At 38.7% G+C, this 17,886-nt stretch overlaps 1 protein-coding gene across 3 annotated transcripts in view; it reads right to left on the bottom strand.

The window, feature by feature from the left end:
• Nucleotides 1–17,886, bottom strand: part of LOC109043984 (uncharacterized) — a 247,270-nt gene that overhangs the window by 11,016 nt on the left and 218,368 nt on the right. For 2 of the 3 annotated variants that reach the window (XM_072306298.1, XM_072306299.1), the window contains 2 exons: nt 12,531–14,159; nt 7,664–7,861 (listed from right to left, as the gene is read on the bottom strand). In XM_072306298.1, coding sequence (XP_072162399.1) covers nt 7,664–7,861; nt 12,531–14,159 — 1,827 coding nt within the window. The remainder of the gene's footprint in view (nt 1–7,663; nt 7,862–12,530; nt 14,160–17,886) is intronic. The other variant, XM_072306300.1, reaches the window with a different exon arrangement.

Here is a 17,886-nt window from a genome sequence, read left to right as displayed (position 1 = left end):
ATAAGAAGGACAGAACAGAAAATTTCAAGTGTGATAGTGAAAAATCTTTGAAATAAATCTGACAGTTTTCTGAAATGTTCACAATTAATACTACTCCTCAATAAGAGCTGAAATCGAGGATGGTGACTTTCTCCATATGAAGAATCAATAAAATGACACTACAAAATAAATGTACAATTCAAAGAGAGACTGCTGAATAAGCGATATTTACATGCAATTGAGTTACCTATTACTAAAAGAAAAAGAATGAAAAATTAAAACATTGATGATTCATACCACCGGATGATGTTCCTGAGTATATTTTTTGAAGAGTGGTGTCGTCAACTTTTGATTTTAGAGGAAATTGATTTTTTTTTTTTTATTTCGCCATGATTCTCACGTGACTTAATTTGCTTTATTCACATTTCGAATAAAAAGAGTCTTGGTTCTCAGGGGGAATAAAAGGATTTTAAACGCGAATATTACTTACACGGAAATCGGTACCTTATCTTCGAAGATGTATAATAAGACATATTTTAAAATAAGACGTAATGCTGAAAGGAACTATGTTGCACGCAAACACCGTTCAGATATTGCCTTCCAGCATTATAGCTACACCTCTGGTTAACACTACTGCCTTTTACAGACAGTCATCGTGGATTTGAGACACCCTGTTTGACCATTCATTTTCCACTTAATTTTTTACTTCACATTTTACGAAAATTACACAGGGAATAATACTTCACTTCACTCATTGCGTCATTATTTAACTTGCTAAGTCCTCCCACCCTTCAAACTTATCAGTCTTTTTTGAGTTTTGTGCAGCCCGATTAACCAGGTGGTATTCATCACGTCAAACTGGAAATCTACGACGAAAGTTACGATGAAACAACCAAAGCATGTATCGGTTTGCGATGTTGCAGAATTCTTGGAATTTTCAAACATTGCAAACGAGATACCAGGTTTGGGAATTTCGCCATCGATATCCTTTAGGGAACTAATACCTCACTTGACTTATCACGCAAAGAAGTGGTACTAGGACGAACTATCAGGGGGGAATGTGAGGGCATATGGGACAAACATACCCTCCTGCCGTTCAAAGTTGGCCGCCGTTCTGGATTTGATGCATCCCGTTTGACCAGGGGCTTTTTTTAACACTATATTTGAAATTTACGACTAAAAAGACATAGGAAACGACACCTCATACCACACGAGATGCACATTTTAAATTACCTTGATGCTTGATAATCTAAACACGGCCGCCTTTTTGAATTTTAGGAATTTTAAGGGGTGTTCCGCGGTGGAGCCGTGGAAAACATTTTGTATGTTTTGTGTTATTCAGGCCAATCCGATGATGGTATTCTTGAAGGAAAAGTCTATCACGCACGCAATTTGTTCCGAGTTAGCCCTCTTTCTCCCGTATTTCTACCGTATTTCTCCCGGACTGAACGAGAATTTGTGCCAAATTTCCGGAAAAATACGGGTTTTCGAATTTTACACTAAAACGGTTGCACTTACAGAAAAAACGATAAGGAAGTGAGTTGTTGGAAATTTAATTTCCAACAACTCTGATTCTATGCATTTTTGTCGTATTTGCCATTGTTGCCAAGTTATCGTCAAAAAACCCGGATTTTCCGCTAATTTTGACGTTAACGTCAATCCGGGAGGCCTAAACGTTGACGAAAAGATTCAGGAAAATTCAGGCGTTACTTTTAGACCATTTCACAACTACTGTGCTATGTCCATTTTCAAAATAAAAAAAAAGCCCAAAAACGCTTCACCCTAGCGTATATTCAATCAGAATTTTCAAAAGCAGTGTCTTATTAATACGACTTTAAAGGAATCTATACTGAAGTAATAAACATAAGAGTATATATTTTATGTCCTTCTTGATAGTTTGACATACTTTAATTTACAGCTGTTTAAGTTAAAACAATGCCTTGATAATAAAATTTAAGAAAAAAAAGAGGTTTAAATTCAAAGAGATGTGCCAATATTTCAATTTCATGGCAGACTATGACATTTCATTTTTAAAGATAAAAGTAAAATAATTTTTTTCATTCGCCAAAGACGAAATAATGTTAACTGTTAAAATTGACTGCATTAGGAGGCTTAATTGTATTTCTGACACGACGAGTAATATTTCATTAACTGCATTTACTTTTGATCAATAAGAGCTCGCAACTTGAAGTGTTTAAAAATAATGTTTTCCTTGCCACTCCAAATGTATTTTTGTCATCCTTAATCACTGAAAATTAATAATCTTACCAAAAGCTTTGATATGTTGAATTGAAATCTCATTATCTGAACAAAACGGCGGAAAGATTTTTTCTTTTATTCAATTGAAAACACTTCATTTTGCTTACTCTTGATGGCCAGGTGGTAAAAGCTGTGTCTGGACAATTAGAACAATGAAGTTAAATATGAATAATGAATGTCTATTTAAACGATAAAGCAAGAGAATGCCTGAAAAATCAAAAAATCAAACATCGATAGTAGTCGATTGTAATTACACTCATTATAATTGTAGGTGAAAGACAAAAAAACCAAACATGATTACATTAAATACGTCGTCAAAAGAAAACAATTAGAGCTAACCAAGTTTTTATTGGCATGTAAATAGAAACTGAAAAAATCTTTACCTAGTTGAGAATCTTTTGACATTTACCGTCTATACACCCCCGGACAATTTAGATCTTTTCCCAGAATATCCTGTCAACCCAAAATTAAGAGGCGAAAAGCCATCGAAATCAAAGAATCCCGACTGACAATACGAATCGTGTTTACCGAAACACCCGACAAATTAGGTTTCCTGACCAATAACAATAAAGAGCTCTTTAGGCTGTAGCATTAAAACACGCCGACAAATATAAAAAATACCGCCAGATTGGTCTAAAATCTATAGCAGGAATAAGAAAATACTGAAACAATAACTGAGAAACACACCCGATCAGTGAGTGACGGGCATATTGTGTCGCGCGAACCGAAAGGACCTGATTTTCTAGGACGTATCATTGAGGAGAGGTCAGGTAGTCGCGTTTGCTTTATGATGCGCCCGTTCGCCGTACCCAGAAAAGGTCTTTCTTATGTTACGCCTATTTGTTTTTCCTCAATAACTCGGTTAATATTGAGAGTTGAGCTTTCAAACAAGACTCAATGGAAAAAGGAGCTTGAGGTGAAGAAGGATCCATTCATAACTCAAAATGTCCAATTTTGATGTTACGCCCCTTCGTCGTGAGGGCGACGAATTACTAGGGAGCAACAGTCATCACCCTAGTTTCGGCTGTTGACTTACCTCCATGGTCGATGATGAGCTTCGGAGGACGTCATGAGCCAAACAAGTTTCCGAAACGTCGGCCATTTTCGGCTTGTTTGCAAAACGTAACTGCCAACACGTTGTTGAACATCAACCATGTAGGTAAGTCAACAGTTGAGTGCTGAAGTCCCAAAAGTAAAAGCTTCCACAATGGCCAAGATACTAGTGGAGGGTCTCTTGTCTCTGGCCATTACCCACATCTTGACCGCGTGTTTATCTTGTGAAGGTTAGGTTAGGTTAAGTTCATCTCGAGCTCCGATTGGCTACGATGATGAGCGGACGCTGCCTGAAAACCCGAGCAGGGCCGGCTGCTGCGCACCGCCCTCCGCTCACCGCCGAACGACTGCTTCACTCAGTGAAGAAAAGGGGAGAGGGGTGGTTTTTAACTCACTTTTCGACCCAGAAATCGTTGTGAAGAGCCAAAAACCTAGTCTGTAACTGATTCATCTTATCTTCAGGTATCCGTCAAGATAAGAAAAGTGAGTTTAGTCGGATAACTCGATTTTTCCTGATATTTTGAAAAGCTCATATTAGCACGCAGTTTAGATAGCAAAAACCCGTGGCCATGTGTTGTGGCGTCAAGTCACGTGATTTAGAGGCGCAGAAAGGAGTCCCGTTTCAAATCGTTTCTGAACTTTCAACGCTTTTTCTCCATGTTCCAATCATCAGAAAATTTTTAAAAAAATACCTTAACAATCGGCACACCACCAACTTGTAGAAACTGAATTAAAAAAAATGCATGCAATAACCCCATTTGCTATACAACGAGGCAGTCTCAATGGTTGGAAGGCAAAATTGGCCACGGGTGAATGATGATGGAGAGACTTTAAATTTGTTTTCATTTGAATGTTTTCTGATAATGTTGAGTTTCAGAGCTTTGTGACTTCTCTATTCCAAGAAAGATAGATGTGATAGATAACAGTTTTTTTTTAATAACGAGAACAAAGATCGGTATCATCTACAGTTACCAAACGTAACCCCATGGCATACAGGCCATCAGGATTCCTATGGAGGATTCACTAACAATTGTTTTTTCTATCACAATACTCTGCTTACACGCACGTATAAATGTGAAGTAAAATCTAATAACTAAAATCTGGAAGGACAAATTCAAACTTAAAAATTAAACTCTGAAACTCAAAACTGACATATAAGTAGGGTATAAATTTGCCTCCAGATACAACATGAAATCAGGCGTGTATGGTAGGTTCTCTTTTCCAAGTGCAAGGCACCTTAAAATGAAAAAAAGTGAAGCACGTTATTTGCTACGGTGAGCCTGGATGAATTTGAATTTTTTGACAAGTCACAAGCAAAAACTCTTCAGAACTTTGGAGTGTCTTCCTAGTAATTTAAACCCACAAAGAAAAAGGAATTCGTCCAACACCTGGAATACTAAGTCTATTTAAAGGTGTTTTGGCCGTAAGCTAGGCAAATTGGCAGAAATGTGGCGACAAAAAAAGAAAAAGAAAAAAAAAGGAGAATAACCCTCTCTTCTCACAAGGGAGGCTTGGGAGGGGGGGGGGGGGAGAGAAGATGATAAGACAAGAGCAGACTGGCCAGACCGTAACTCTTTCCTTTGTCTGAAGAAAAAGAATGAAACAACCCCTAGGCTAACTAGCCAGACCAGTCAAGGCATAGCCAGACAGTGCCTCTTGCCCTACAGAAAGGTGGATAGACGAAGAGGAGGGTTGAAAGAGCTGGTTGGCCAGACCAATCAAGACAAACGGCCAGAACGCGCCTCTTGCTATTTTGGAAGGAAACGGAGAGAAATCCTCAGAGCTGATCGGCCAACCGATCAGGGTTGGCGGCCAGAGTGCCCCTTCCTCTAAGGGAAGGAAGAATGTCCGTGTAAAATAAAATATATAATAAAAAGGGGGAAAATAATCAACTCACTGAATGAGATAAAAAGGCAGAATTTTAATATAAAAAGGGAGAATAATTCGTATTAAAAAGAGAAACAAAAGGGGCGAAACTGACTAAAAAAATTAATAAAAGGAAACAGAAAAAGAAGAAAGAAACCAGAGAAAAAACTGACTGATTCAATTTCCTGGGAATCCAACAAACCAACCGAAATAACCGATGTAACCAACTTAACCGACCAGGAACAACACCTAGATACTAGATCCCTTCTGATCTCGGAGATCAAGATGCCGTGATGCCCAGATGCTCGAAGATCCGTGCACCACGGAAGCTCTCGCCGACCTGAATTTTGCGGACGCGACCAGAGATCCTTGCAGCCCCCGAAGCACCTCAGGCCAGTGGTGGGCGTAGTTGAATCAACACACTGCCCTGTCACCGGAAAAACAAGTGTTTTCTAGCGGAAAAGGACAGGCGCGATCCCACCTCTCTCTCGTTCTGGCCCGAATTGCTACAGAAACTCCCGAGAGTATTTCCCTGATCAACACAGAAGCAAGTCCTATTATATAGTTAGGAACAAAACCTTGATAGTTTTAACGCCAAAGTTTGTTAGATCTGATTATTCTAAGTATCTGAATAATTAGATCACCAATTTCAATCATGAGAAAATTTGTGGGTGTCTAAAGTTTCCCCTCAGAGCCAAAAATTGCATACGCTTCCTTAAGAGCTTTCCAAAAAAATAGACTCTCTTTGAACAGTCCATACAGCCATCGAACCAAAGTTAATATACAAGCTCAAAATAACGCACAACTCTGCAAAATATTTCAAGATACAGTATAGAGCTGGTTTCCGAATTACAGGGTTTAGACAGCGTCTAAATCCCAACTAATTTTTTCTGTTTTCTTGTTGAGTTGATGTTGCTACAAGGTTCTAATCATTGTTTAACATATTGACCATATCCATTCCTGTGTCTTTCTACACATAGAATTAATCTATAAGGTCAACGAGTTGATTTATCGATTTGCAATAAAGATTTGGGGATACTTCAGGTCCCTAAAAATTACCAAAAAATAAAAAAAATGGGTGGTATATGTATTTGGGTGCTTAAAATAACCATATTTAAGAAACTTTGGCATTATACATATCAAGGACAAATTATTTCAAAAATAAAACCAGTAATTTGGCTGCTTTAGCCCCAAAAGCACCTTTAAATTGTCTTTAAATGAACAAGCTGTCTACAGATATTTATTCTTGTCGGCCTAAAGGACTAGAAAGACTCTCTGCTTCAAGATGCTGAGAAGTTTTTGCTTGTGGCTATTTAGCAAATATAAATGCGGTGTGGCACACGGAAAAGCGTTCAACTCTCTGAGGTTATTGAAAAATAAGGCTTTGGTGATTTTTCAATTTTTTAGTTGCCATGCAGTCACGTTTTGGGTATTCATAACAGGAGCTATCTTGCCTCTGTGTAGTATAAACCTCTGAGGGCACAAGGTGTACTTGGCTTATAGATTTAATGTACTTGTGGGGCGCGCTGCTGTCAAGTGTACTGCTGGTATATATACCGTCAAATTTTGTGCCTCCATCAAGTCCATGCCCTAGCCGCATGGAGGGCGTTCTTAACAAAAGGTTGAAGGGATGCAAGTTCTGTACCCAACACGTCCTTTTCTTATATATTTAAAATTATTCTTTTGTGATTTTAATAAGTTTCCAAACCTTCCCTTTTTTGATAAGTCCTACTTTTCGCAACTGGTAAGCAGTCATAGATCACTTTAAGAATAAGTACATTAGCGACTTTAAGGTTACATTAGGTTAGGTTGGAAGTTAGTTTTAGCTCTCCGCGAACTGCCTCTTTTTCTTGCACACACTCATGCTCAGTCTTTCAGGCAAAATATTAATAAATGGTGCATTCTAAAAATTCAAGGAATAATAAACAGTTATTGTAGTATTCCCGGTCCACCTACATTAGAGGTAGACAAAGAGTATTGAAAAGTAGACGCTTGTGAACCAATAAAATTGAATGGGCTGTCCGTATGTACTTTATGCAGTAGGTTCTGTGCCAAGGTTGATAGACCCAGGTCAGTCCGTTAACAAGATGTTCTTTGGAATTTCCCAATCTGGCGACAAATTTCCCTGATTTGCTGTTTCACCACAATTCAAATGTTTCCCGATATGCGCTGCTCCATTGCATGGTTCCTCTCGATCTCCCCGTTCTGCATAAGACCAATGTAATTGGATTGGAGGAACAGCACAGAGTGGGACCATTTGGTAATGGAGACAACCATTGCTGCTGTTTTCCAAAGATTATCATACTCAACTTTCCTAACGGACTGACCTGAGTCTATCGACCTTGGTTCGGTACAGTGAGTAGACTTCAGAGGTCCACCATAGAAGTTAAATAATTCTGGTTCGAATAGCGCCTTTTAGGCATCCTTGTTAGTTTTAACACCCACATGTACGATGGGATGTGTACTTTTTTAATTGGTGTTTCGAAATTCAAGAATTTGTACTTACGCCTCCTTGACAACTTCATTCCATTTTTAAAGGGTTCGATATGTCTCTCGCAGTGTTCACCGGCTTCCTTGATGTACAGTTCATTCTCAGAGAAAATAAATCCAACAAAACACTCATAAGACTCAACATCTGTGCGTTGAGTATATGTGTAGGTCAATCCTCCTTCTTCCCATTGACCAAGACATCGGTATTGTCGTTCTGAAAGAAAACAGTAAGAAGATGAATAAATTTTGAGAATTCTAACAGCTGTCCAAAGAAGACCAAAGGTTCAAAAGATTTCGACCTTCCAGTGAAGATTCTTACCAACACAGTACAGAAATGATACAAAACAAATTCCTTCTTCTCTTGTACTTCAAAAAGTACCATGTCAATTTCCCCTCAGAAGGCATGTGGGTGAACTGAGGTCCTTGTTCTCGGTTCATCAACTTCAAACAAGAAGAAAAATAGCGGATCTTGTTTCCTATTAAAGATAGAAAATGGTTTAATTGATAGCCCTGCACTTATTGAGAAAATTAAATTGGCGGTGCCAGATCGGGGCTAAGACCTTCTCCAAAGTTAATTCATGTGCCAAGGGCAAGGACCTCACATCGCCAGCATGTTCATCTAATTCGAGCGTGCTCTGAGGGAAATGATACTCTGGCAGATGGGAGCTGTTTGAATTTTTTCGGCGGTTCAAAGGGGGCTTTTGTTCGGAATTGTCTTGGGTGGCTCACCAATGATGGTGCTGAGCTCTGGTCGCTTTAATTAATGATAAGTGAGTGAAATTGGGCGGCTGGGGATCGGTCTAGACGCGGTTGAGTCGCCTAAGGCTGTATTAAGTGGGGGCTCCTATCTTCTATATTTACTAAATGTTCGCTATTTACTCTATTTTTTCTATTTACTCGTCTTTTTTATTGTCTTTTTGCATAATTTCAGTTCTGAATTTAATTAGATGTTTGGCACAGGTACACTCAAATATTCCATTCTTTTAAAGTCATTTACTCTTAATTTAAGAGCAAATTGTTTGGTTTTTTTTTTCTTTTTTTTTTTTTTTTTTTTTTTTTTTTTTTTAATTGTACAGGTTATAGTTGAGATCCAAACCCATATTTTTGTATGATTAATTAATATTGTCAGTTTGGTATGTTTTGGGGCCCTAATGGCCCTGTATATCTTTATGTAGTTAAATAAATAAATGAAGACAAATTTGAGTTTAAAGTTGAGTAAAACTGTATGCAGATAAGGCCTTGTTAAAGCGTGGTTCGTGGAACTTTAGGGCAAATTGGTCCCACAAACTGGGGTACTGCAGTGTAAATTATAGCCGAGTAATAAAACGCTCTGGGAACAAGTTTTGCAAACCACGCTGGTGTGGACAAGGCATAATAAAGACAACGGTTTCTAACACAAATTGTCTCTTAGCAGGTATAGTATCACAAGCATCGTTTGTGCTAAGGCACTATGCTGCCAAATTTCTCCACCTTGTCCAATTTTTACGGAAAAAATAATGAACAGAATCACTTAAAAATTTTACCTAATAATTCTATTATCATCAAGGTTAATCCCTCATGAAAGTATGCGCTAAAGTTATAAAGAAAAAATGAAAGCAATATTAAGATGTTCAGCATAGCATCAAGGCAAGAATGGCGCTTGTGATACTTAGGCCAGAAGATGACGAAATAATGTTATGGGGCAAAAAAAGAATAGAAACAGCTGTTATTTTAGATCCTGATTGGTCGGTTCCCTTACAACAGGGACTGCTGTTTTCAGATCATTCAAATTATTGAAACAGATATTTAGGGACTGTTTATGCATAAACTTGAAAATTTTTCCACTCAAATTCAACATACAATTGGACCGAATTTTGCAATTAGGAACCATAATTTCTGGCTCAATTTAGAAACGACATATATACCATTAGTACCCGATGAACATAGGTGTTTTTACGGATGAACTAGAAATTATAGTTCCTAATTGCAAAATGCAATCCAATTGTTGTTTGTTTAAAATTAAAGAGGTGTTTGAAAATCACACACATGCAAGAAATGATAGGGAGGGAGAGAAATTCTCGACTGAGCTGCCTACATTGTAAGAGAACGTAATTTGGAGCATTGAGTGGTGGTCGGATGAGTACTTTTGACCAGATAATGCAATTCTAGGTGGAATGAAGAAACAAATAAACTTTTGGTCTTGTGATGGGGGAAAAAGGAACAGTTGGACATTGTGCACTGGTGGATAGGATTCTGCCCTCAATGGTTGAACATGCAGTCAACTAGCTGACAGGACTAGAGATGGCCGAGTTGAACTGTTGAATCACTCATTTTTAGCCTCATTTTTTATTCATTTTACTTCTATTCATAATGGTCCGGGTATTTATTATTTTTCTTTTTTTTTAGAAAAAAAAAATAGTTAGTTAAGAGGGGTTCTTATTTTGTTGGTACTTCCTAGATTGGAATTTACTAGTGCCATTCTAATAATTATCAATTTAAGAGGTCATTCCCTTCCAAGAGCTAACAAGATTAAATGAAGAGAGATGTTAAAAAATAAAAGAATATAATTGGAGGAAAAGCCTTGAGAATTTATTCTCTCCTCTTGATTGAATAAATTAATGTAAGATACAGGAGAACATTTTAAGATTGATTCAAACTTAAAGTCATGAATAATACAAGGTCTGTTAGATAAGAAACCGGAGTTGGGTGATAATTAGCTCATTTTGCGTCAAAATTAGGTTTCCTTGGACTTTCCTGATAGCTGATAAAATACTGGAGAACGCTAGATTCATGGATTTTGTTTACTTTGATCAGTGTTCATTCTGTGTCACCTTGAATACCAGCAAGTCAGGTGCGTTCTGCGATTTTTTTCATGCAACCACTGATAGAGCAAAGATTTAACATTAAATTTTGTTTTAAACTCAGTATACCTTGTACCAAAACTTTTGATATGTTAACTAAAGTTTACTAAGATCATTTTATAAGTTATCTCAGTGTTTTGAATGACCTAAACGGTTCAAAACTGGTCAGGAGTCCGTCGGAGATGAGGAGAACGGGAATCGACCATCAACGGCAACTAACATTTTGAAATGCAGGCTAAAGTGCTCGAAAATGGTCGTTTCGAGCTCTCTAGGCAGTGTGATATTTCTGAGGACTCTGCACATACAATTTTGATAGAATATTTATACATGCATCGAGTTTCAGCTAAACTTGTCCTGTGATTGTATATTCAACAAAAATCCAACCAAATGTCAATTTCCCTTGAGCTTCTTGAACATTCTAACAATTATCCTACATTTTTGGATACAATAATTGAGGAGCATTCTGGAAAACGGGCACATATGCATTAGTACCCTTTTTCTGGAAATGGCAGGAATGGATTCCTCGTATCCTAATGTACCAACGTCCCCAGTTTTAGCTTAATTAATCAATTTTTGGAGCTAAGAGACTAATTTTTGTGAGGCTGTCATCTGTCGCAGGCGTATTTCATCTATTTGCCTCTGGGTACGGTCGCCGCGACGTTGAGGAGATAGCGCGCAGGCAGGCAAGCAGGTGATGGAATGGGTACTGATAAGGATCCCTCACTACAGATGCATCGCACTGATTCTGCTAACCAATGCAATATCATCGGGTTGCAGTGATTGTCAGCGCGTTGCACCAGTTACACGTGAATTTTTGTAATTATTACTAATTCAATTTTTATTGGTCTTTTATTGTGAGTTTGAAATTTTCGAGTTTTTCGCAAGTTTCGCTGTCTTTTTCATTTAATGGTCGAAGATGATCCCTCCGCGCGTTCGCGATCGAAATTATTATTTATTAATTTATCGGAATTATTTACTTTTGTTTAGAAACTCTTTAAAGTCTCGAAAATGCAGCTTTAAAAGCCAAAACCTATGACCACCGGTCCATTTCCGGAAAAAGGGCACATAATGGAAAATTTTAAAAAATTCCTCCCACAACACTGAGAGAAGTGTACGTTTTACCAGTGGTCGTTATTCATTCTAGGGTGTATGAACGTTGATATGAGTGCCCCAGTTCTGATGTATGTCATCATCAGTGTCCAGGAAGTAAGAATGAAAACTTCAAATGCATTTTTCTCACAACGCGTTTTTTCGGTATGTGCCCTATTCCCGGAAAGCTCCTCAATTTCCAGTGACAAAATTTAGGTGTACGGCTACGAGATGGAGACGATATTCCAATCATCCATGTGAGTTCAAAACGGTAGTGCAAGACCAAAATATGAGCGATAAGTTCGGTCAAACATAGAAATCGCAGAACACCCATGAGGTTGCCTTACTTTAAGCCACAAAAGCTAATTACGTTCTTCCAAATTTGTGAATGTAGCGTTTTTAAATACATTTTCAGCTATCAGGAAAGTCCAAGAAAACCTGATTCGGACGCACGATGGGCTAGTGATCACCAAAATTCGGTTTCTCCTCTAACAGACCTCGTATTTGTAGAAAGTAATGGGTGAAACTGAAAAGACAGACAAGGAATACCATAGAGGTGTAAAAAAGAGAGGAATCAGAATTTAAGACACGCAATTTCAGACATGCAAAAATGGGGAAAAAACGAGAAATTACACTGGCTGCAATAATACTTGAAGAAATACACCAGATCAATAACTTAGAATTTGTTGCCTCTGCTGACAGGAATAGTGCACTCACGAAAAAATTAATGAAGCTTCGTCTGTAAGTAATGGTAAAAGCACACAGTTGTTTCTTTCTAAAGAGATGGATTGGAGGACACCTCCTGAGATGCAAAGACTGAGTCAATAGATTTTGTAGGAAAAGCACCTGAGGACTCATAAAACACTACGAATCAAAAACAAAAACATGCGTGAGTGCTGAAAACCAGAGCTGCAAAATCCACTCGTGATTCAACACACATAAGTAGGATAGTACCTTCTCGTTTGAAAGACCAACTAGTTGGTGAAGTCATCACTGGACTGTTGGCTTGTGGTCGTACAGGCAAGGCATACGAAGGTATTGGTACAGGTGGAAGTGCAATTGGAGTTCTTCGGCCAAGGTTTTTAGCTGCATTCACTGGATCAAGCTTGGGTTTGTCTGCAACTTTTCGTGCGCTTGGATAGTTCGGCTCAGAATTGTTCCATTCATAATGCCGGAAGTAATCAAATACAGGAGGGTCTGCTTTGGTGTTAGGTAGTCGTTGCTTTGGGCTTGGGCTGGAAAAGTTTTTCTGATTATTAAAACTTGAGTATTCCACAGGGTTGCTGGGAGACTGGAGGTGCCTCGAGTCAGCAAAGTAGGTGGATGACGAGGAGCCATTGGACCTCAAATCAGTCTCTTTGCGAAGATTATAATTATCAGACTTGTACAGATAATGAGAATCAATGGGAGCCATTATATCAGGATTGACATTGCGGTGCTGATCATTGGTTGGTGAAGTTGCCATATCAATAGACATTTTTGAGTGATTTGATAGAGTAAGATAGTCATTCCCGATAAACTGGTGAGTTGCATTTAATGGAGGCATTGAGACAGAATGCTCCACATTTACAACTGGGTCAAGCGTCATGCCATGAGCCAATGACTCTTCATTTGATATGTTCTCTGGTTTGAAGACAATTAATGAAGAGGTGAGAGAAAAGTTTCGACTCCGAGGCCTTGTGTCATAATTACGTCCTCCTTCCCAGTTGCGCCTCTCCAAAAATTTGGGTGGTAGCTCAGAAATAATACTAATTTTGCGGTTTGCTCCTGCTATATTTTCATAGCCCTGAGCATAGACATCCAATGGGCGCTCATTGTAGGAACGTCTGTTTTCATTAGCCTGGTAAACTGGAAACTCTCGGTGTCTATCTTGCAAGTATTGAACTGTGGAGGAAAACTGAGGTGTAGATGAAAATTGGTGCGAAGTTGAATACTGCAAGGAGGAAAAAAGTGGCATAGTTGAAAACTGCAAGTTTGTGTAATTTGTCGCAAGGTTATCATTATTAGCTCTCCCATTGATATGATAAGTTGAAGGCGTGTCTGCATACAGATTATAGAATTCTGGTTTGGGAGCATTGGGAGAATACTGCCGACCACGCGCATTAAAATTCCTTGGTCCACCGAAGTATGTCATTTCTGGATGTTGAAGTGAGCTGTAAGTCCAAATTCTTTTGGACTCCTCTAGCTTTGGGTTCTGATTCTTGGATGAGTCTTGAATTGGGTGTCTAGCATGAGGGATTAGTTTTGGTGTCACTTCAGTTACAGGTCTTAGAGTCGATTTAACAGTGGAGGGAATCATTATGAAAGTGGATTGATTGGGAAATGAGAACAGGTTTTGATGCGATAACTTGGATGGGAACGAGCTGTTGATGTAATGATGTGTGAAGCGATGAAATGGAGTTTCAGAAGTTGGGGGGGAGTAACTGGTGGGCTCTTCCAGTGGCCAGGGTTGACTGATAAACTGTTGCTTTAAGTATGGAATATGTCGGACCTCAGTTCGGTCTTCATGTTTTGGAGATGTCTTTAGATCCTCATTTGAATTTCTTTTATACCTGCGCCACTTTTCTAGTTTGGATGGTATGCCTGGTAAAATGATGATACATTCGTAAACAATTTGTTTCTCACTTGAAAAAAAAAAAAATAATAAAATAGATGAACAAAGAAGTTGTTCCGTCTATAATTGTTGGAACTGGGCCCAGAACGAAATCTTCTCAGAATTTTAAAAACTGAAATGGTCAGAGACGCCCAAAACTGGTCGAATGTTTTATCTGGCCCTGCTTAAGGAGGAGAGAAAAGTACTGAATTACAAGCAATTATGTACTGAAAGAAAGCTTTTTTAACGACCTTGGTTTTAAAAAAAGTTTTGCTCGATTTCTAAACCGTTCAAAAGTTAAGGGCAAAAACTGTTATACATACAACACCCTGCTCTCCTTACCAAGGGGGCCAGGTAAAAAATTCGCTCGTTTTTGGGCGTCCCAGACCATACCCTTCAATACTTGAAATGTGAAGATTTCGTTCTGGGCCCAGTTCCAATCACCGATGGAAAAACTTCTTTCTTCTTCTTTCTCCCTAAGAACTGAGCAATAATTGATCATTTTTAGATGATAGCGCACACAGAATTTTAAAAAGCCTGTGGAAAAATTTACTTTTGTTTAAGGAGGAAGGACATGATTCCTGCCAATAAGTATTGTTAGATCATACAGTGAAATCTTGCTAAGTCGATTAGTCCAAGGACTAGAAAACGTTTCGACTCGAGTGGCATTTTGAGTTTTCTATTTTGCCTCTTGACATGAAATTTATGAGGATGAGGTAAAATTCTAACTGAGGCGACCACACTGTCTCGGTCTATCACTACACGGAAAAAAAAAGAATTGCTGATTCAGCAACTCAATTGCTAAAAGCAGTGAGTGCAATGTTTCAATGTAGATTTTACAACACAAAAATGCTACTTTAACCACCCCCGTGGTTAAATTAGTTTACAATGTGGTTAAAGTAGCATTTTTGTGTTGTAAAATCTACATTGAAACATTGCACTCACTGCTTTTAGCAATTGAATTGCTGAATCAGCAATTCTTTTTTTTTCCGTGTACCAATATCAGGATTGTCGGCAGATATGTGTGGAATGAGGAGTAGGAAGCAAACAGATCACGGGGCTGGTCACATTAGGAGAAGGGATAGGTTGACGCCCTCAACAAGGGTCCAGTTTGGTGAGTCCTTGGAGTTTGGATGCCGTTGCACACACTTCGTAGCGCAAGTATTATTATTGGAGATACTACAATGCAAATACCCAATGCTTCATCAGTCCAGGATGTCGTTGTGGCACAGTTTGCAGGTCAGTAATGATGGTATAAAAGATAATGAAGAGAAGAGGACCATCCTTAGCCCTCCAAAATCGCTTTACTGCAGCACAGGCACACGCAGGCTTCGACAGCCTTCAAAAGCTTTTCTGCCAGCATACCTAATGAATTTCACTTTTTACACTGAGTCACGGGTTATCGCTGAGGATGAGGGCAGAGCCCTTGAAAGCCATTCAATTTTAATAAAATAAAAGGTGCAATTGAGTCCCATACATTATTACTTTTTATATATTCAACTTGTGCTGACTTCATGAGTGTTTCTGCATAAGTTTTATGGAAAGATATCAGAGGTTACAGGAATACAGGTATATTACCTCACATTTTGTTCATCATGCATGCGTTCATTTTTTTAAATTCCTCTTTTTTCTTATTTTTTAACATCAAAATTTTGTTAGGTTTTTAAGAAATCTTTAGAACTAAGCAGCCTTTCCTTGGCCAAAAAATGAAAAAAATTGTGAATTTGTCGGCATTGTAATGCTCTACATTGCGCCTTAGGCAGTGTCTGGAGATCAGAAAGATTTTTATCTTGACTGGAGTTCGACTTGCAAGATTTCACTGCATTTTCCAAAGGATTGTTCTTGATTTCTTTTACAAATCATAATGCAATTGAGTTTCAAAAGAGTTAGATACCAACATTTCAAAGTTTGCTCAAAGTAGATGGATCTTATGACATGAATCATGTGACAAATATGTGATACAAGTCATGCAGCAGCTGAGGACTAGTGATAAAAATTTTGTTATTTTGAAAGGAAATAATCATCAAGTTGATTAATGAAACTGAATTTAATCATCAAGATTCTATGTGCCATTATTTCCCTACCTCCCTAGTGTAATTTTGCTTTGGTTGATCTATCTTCCAAGTCAGTGTGGTACTACTGTATGAACAGCTGCTCAGCCGTCAGGTTCTACTTGCAGCGGACGCCGAGAGTACTACACTATCTTGTTTTTAGCGTATTTTCCGAAGAAAATACACTATTGCATTCTCCCATGATGTCGGACCCAGACCCCAGACCTTGTGAAGAGCACCGATCACGAGTCGTAGATCACAAAAATATATGCCATTCAAATTCATGTGTATGTAGTATGTATGTATGTATGTATGGTTGGTTGGTAAATACATTTATTTGGTGCTTTAACATTGAAGCCATTAACACCGTAGATGAGGAGAGATCGTCAAAAAAACATAATGTAAATATTTAAGAAGTAGGAGTCACAAAAAGGGTAGTAGAAAATTAAAATTGTATGGATGGTTGGTTGGTAAATACATTTATTTGGTGCTTTAACATTGAAGCCATTAACACCGTAGATATGTATGTATGTATGTATGTACTGTATGTATGTACTGTATGTATGTACTGTATGTATGTACTGTATGTATGTACTGTATGTATGTACTGTATGTATGTACTGTATGTATGTACTGTATGTATGTACTGTATGTATGTACTGTATGTATGTACTGTATGTATGTACTGTATGTATGTACCGTATGTACCGTATGTACCGTATGTGCCGTATGTGCCGTATGTGCCGTATGTGCCGTATGTGCCGTATGTGCCGTATGTGCCGTATGTGCCGTATGTGCCGTATGTGCCGTATGTGCCGTATGTGCCGTATGTACCGTATGTACCGTATGTACCGTATGTACCGTATGTACCGTATGTACCGTATGTACCGTATGACCGTAGTACGTGACCGTATGTACCGTATGTACGATGTACGTATGTACCGTATGTACCGTATGTACCGTATGTACCGTATGTACCGTATGTACCGTATGTACCGTATGTACCGTATGTACCGTATGTACCGTATGTACCGTATGTACCGTATGTACCGTATGTACCGTATGTACCGTATGTACCGTATGTACTGTATGTACTGTATGTACTGTATGTACTGTATGTACTGTATGTACAGTGGATGCGCGGGACACTTAGATAGAAGAAAAACTAGATGTGCAGACAACCCTGAAAAGACGCGCGCGAAGCCGCGAGTAAAAAATGAGGGGGGCAGCGGGGGTGTTTTGGATGTTTCCGTACTTGAAGGGGGTGGTATTCCCTGTATTTCTATGCTCCGCAACGTTTCAAGGGTCCTCCTCAAGTTGGACAATAGTTTCGGGCATTATTTGTAGTGAATTTCCCGGTTTTTACCCGCTCTGCAACCAAAAATAAGGGGGGCAGGGGGCTAAGAGTTTTGAAAACTTCTTTTTATGTCGCAGGCTGCGTTTGCGTTAACATTGGCAAGAAGTTCCACTCGGACTTGATGTTTGAAGCTCTTCTGTGACTTTTTGCATTTTACTGCAATGTTTCATTGTAACAGGCCCATCCCCCTCTACGGTGGGGCTGTAGTGGCCCGGGGGCAAGTTGAAGACTTTGGTATCAGGCTTGGAGTATTCGAGAACTATTTGAAAAGAGAAACGGTATGTCCAGGAGCCGCCGAAGCTACTCTAA

This window comes from Bemisia tabaci, chromosome 1, assembly GCF_918797505.1.
Source record: "Bemisia tabaci chromosome 1, PGI_BMITA_v3".
NCBI classification, from domain to species: Eukaryota; Metazoa; Arthropoda; class Insecta; order Hemiptera; family Aleyrodidae; genus Bemisia; species Bemisia tabaci.
This window is presented reverse-complemented; position numbering and strand designations above follow the sequence as displayed.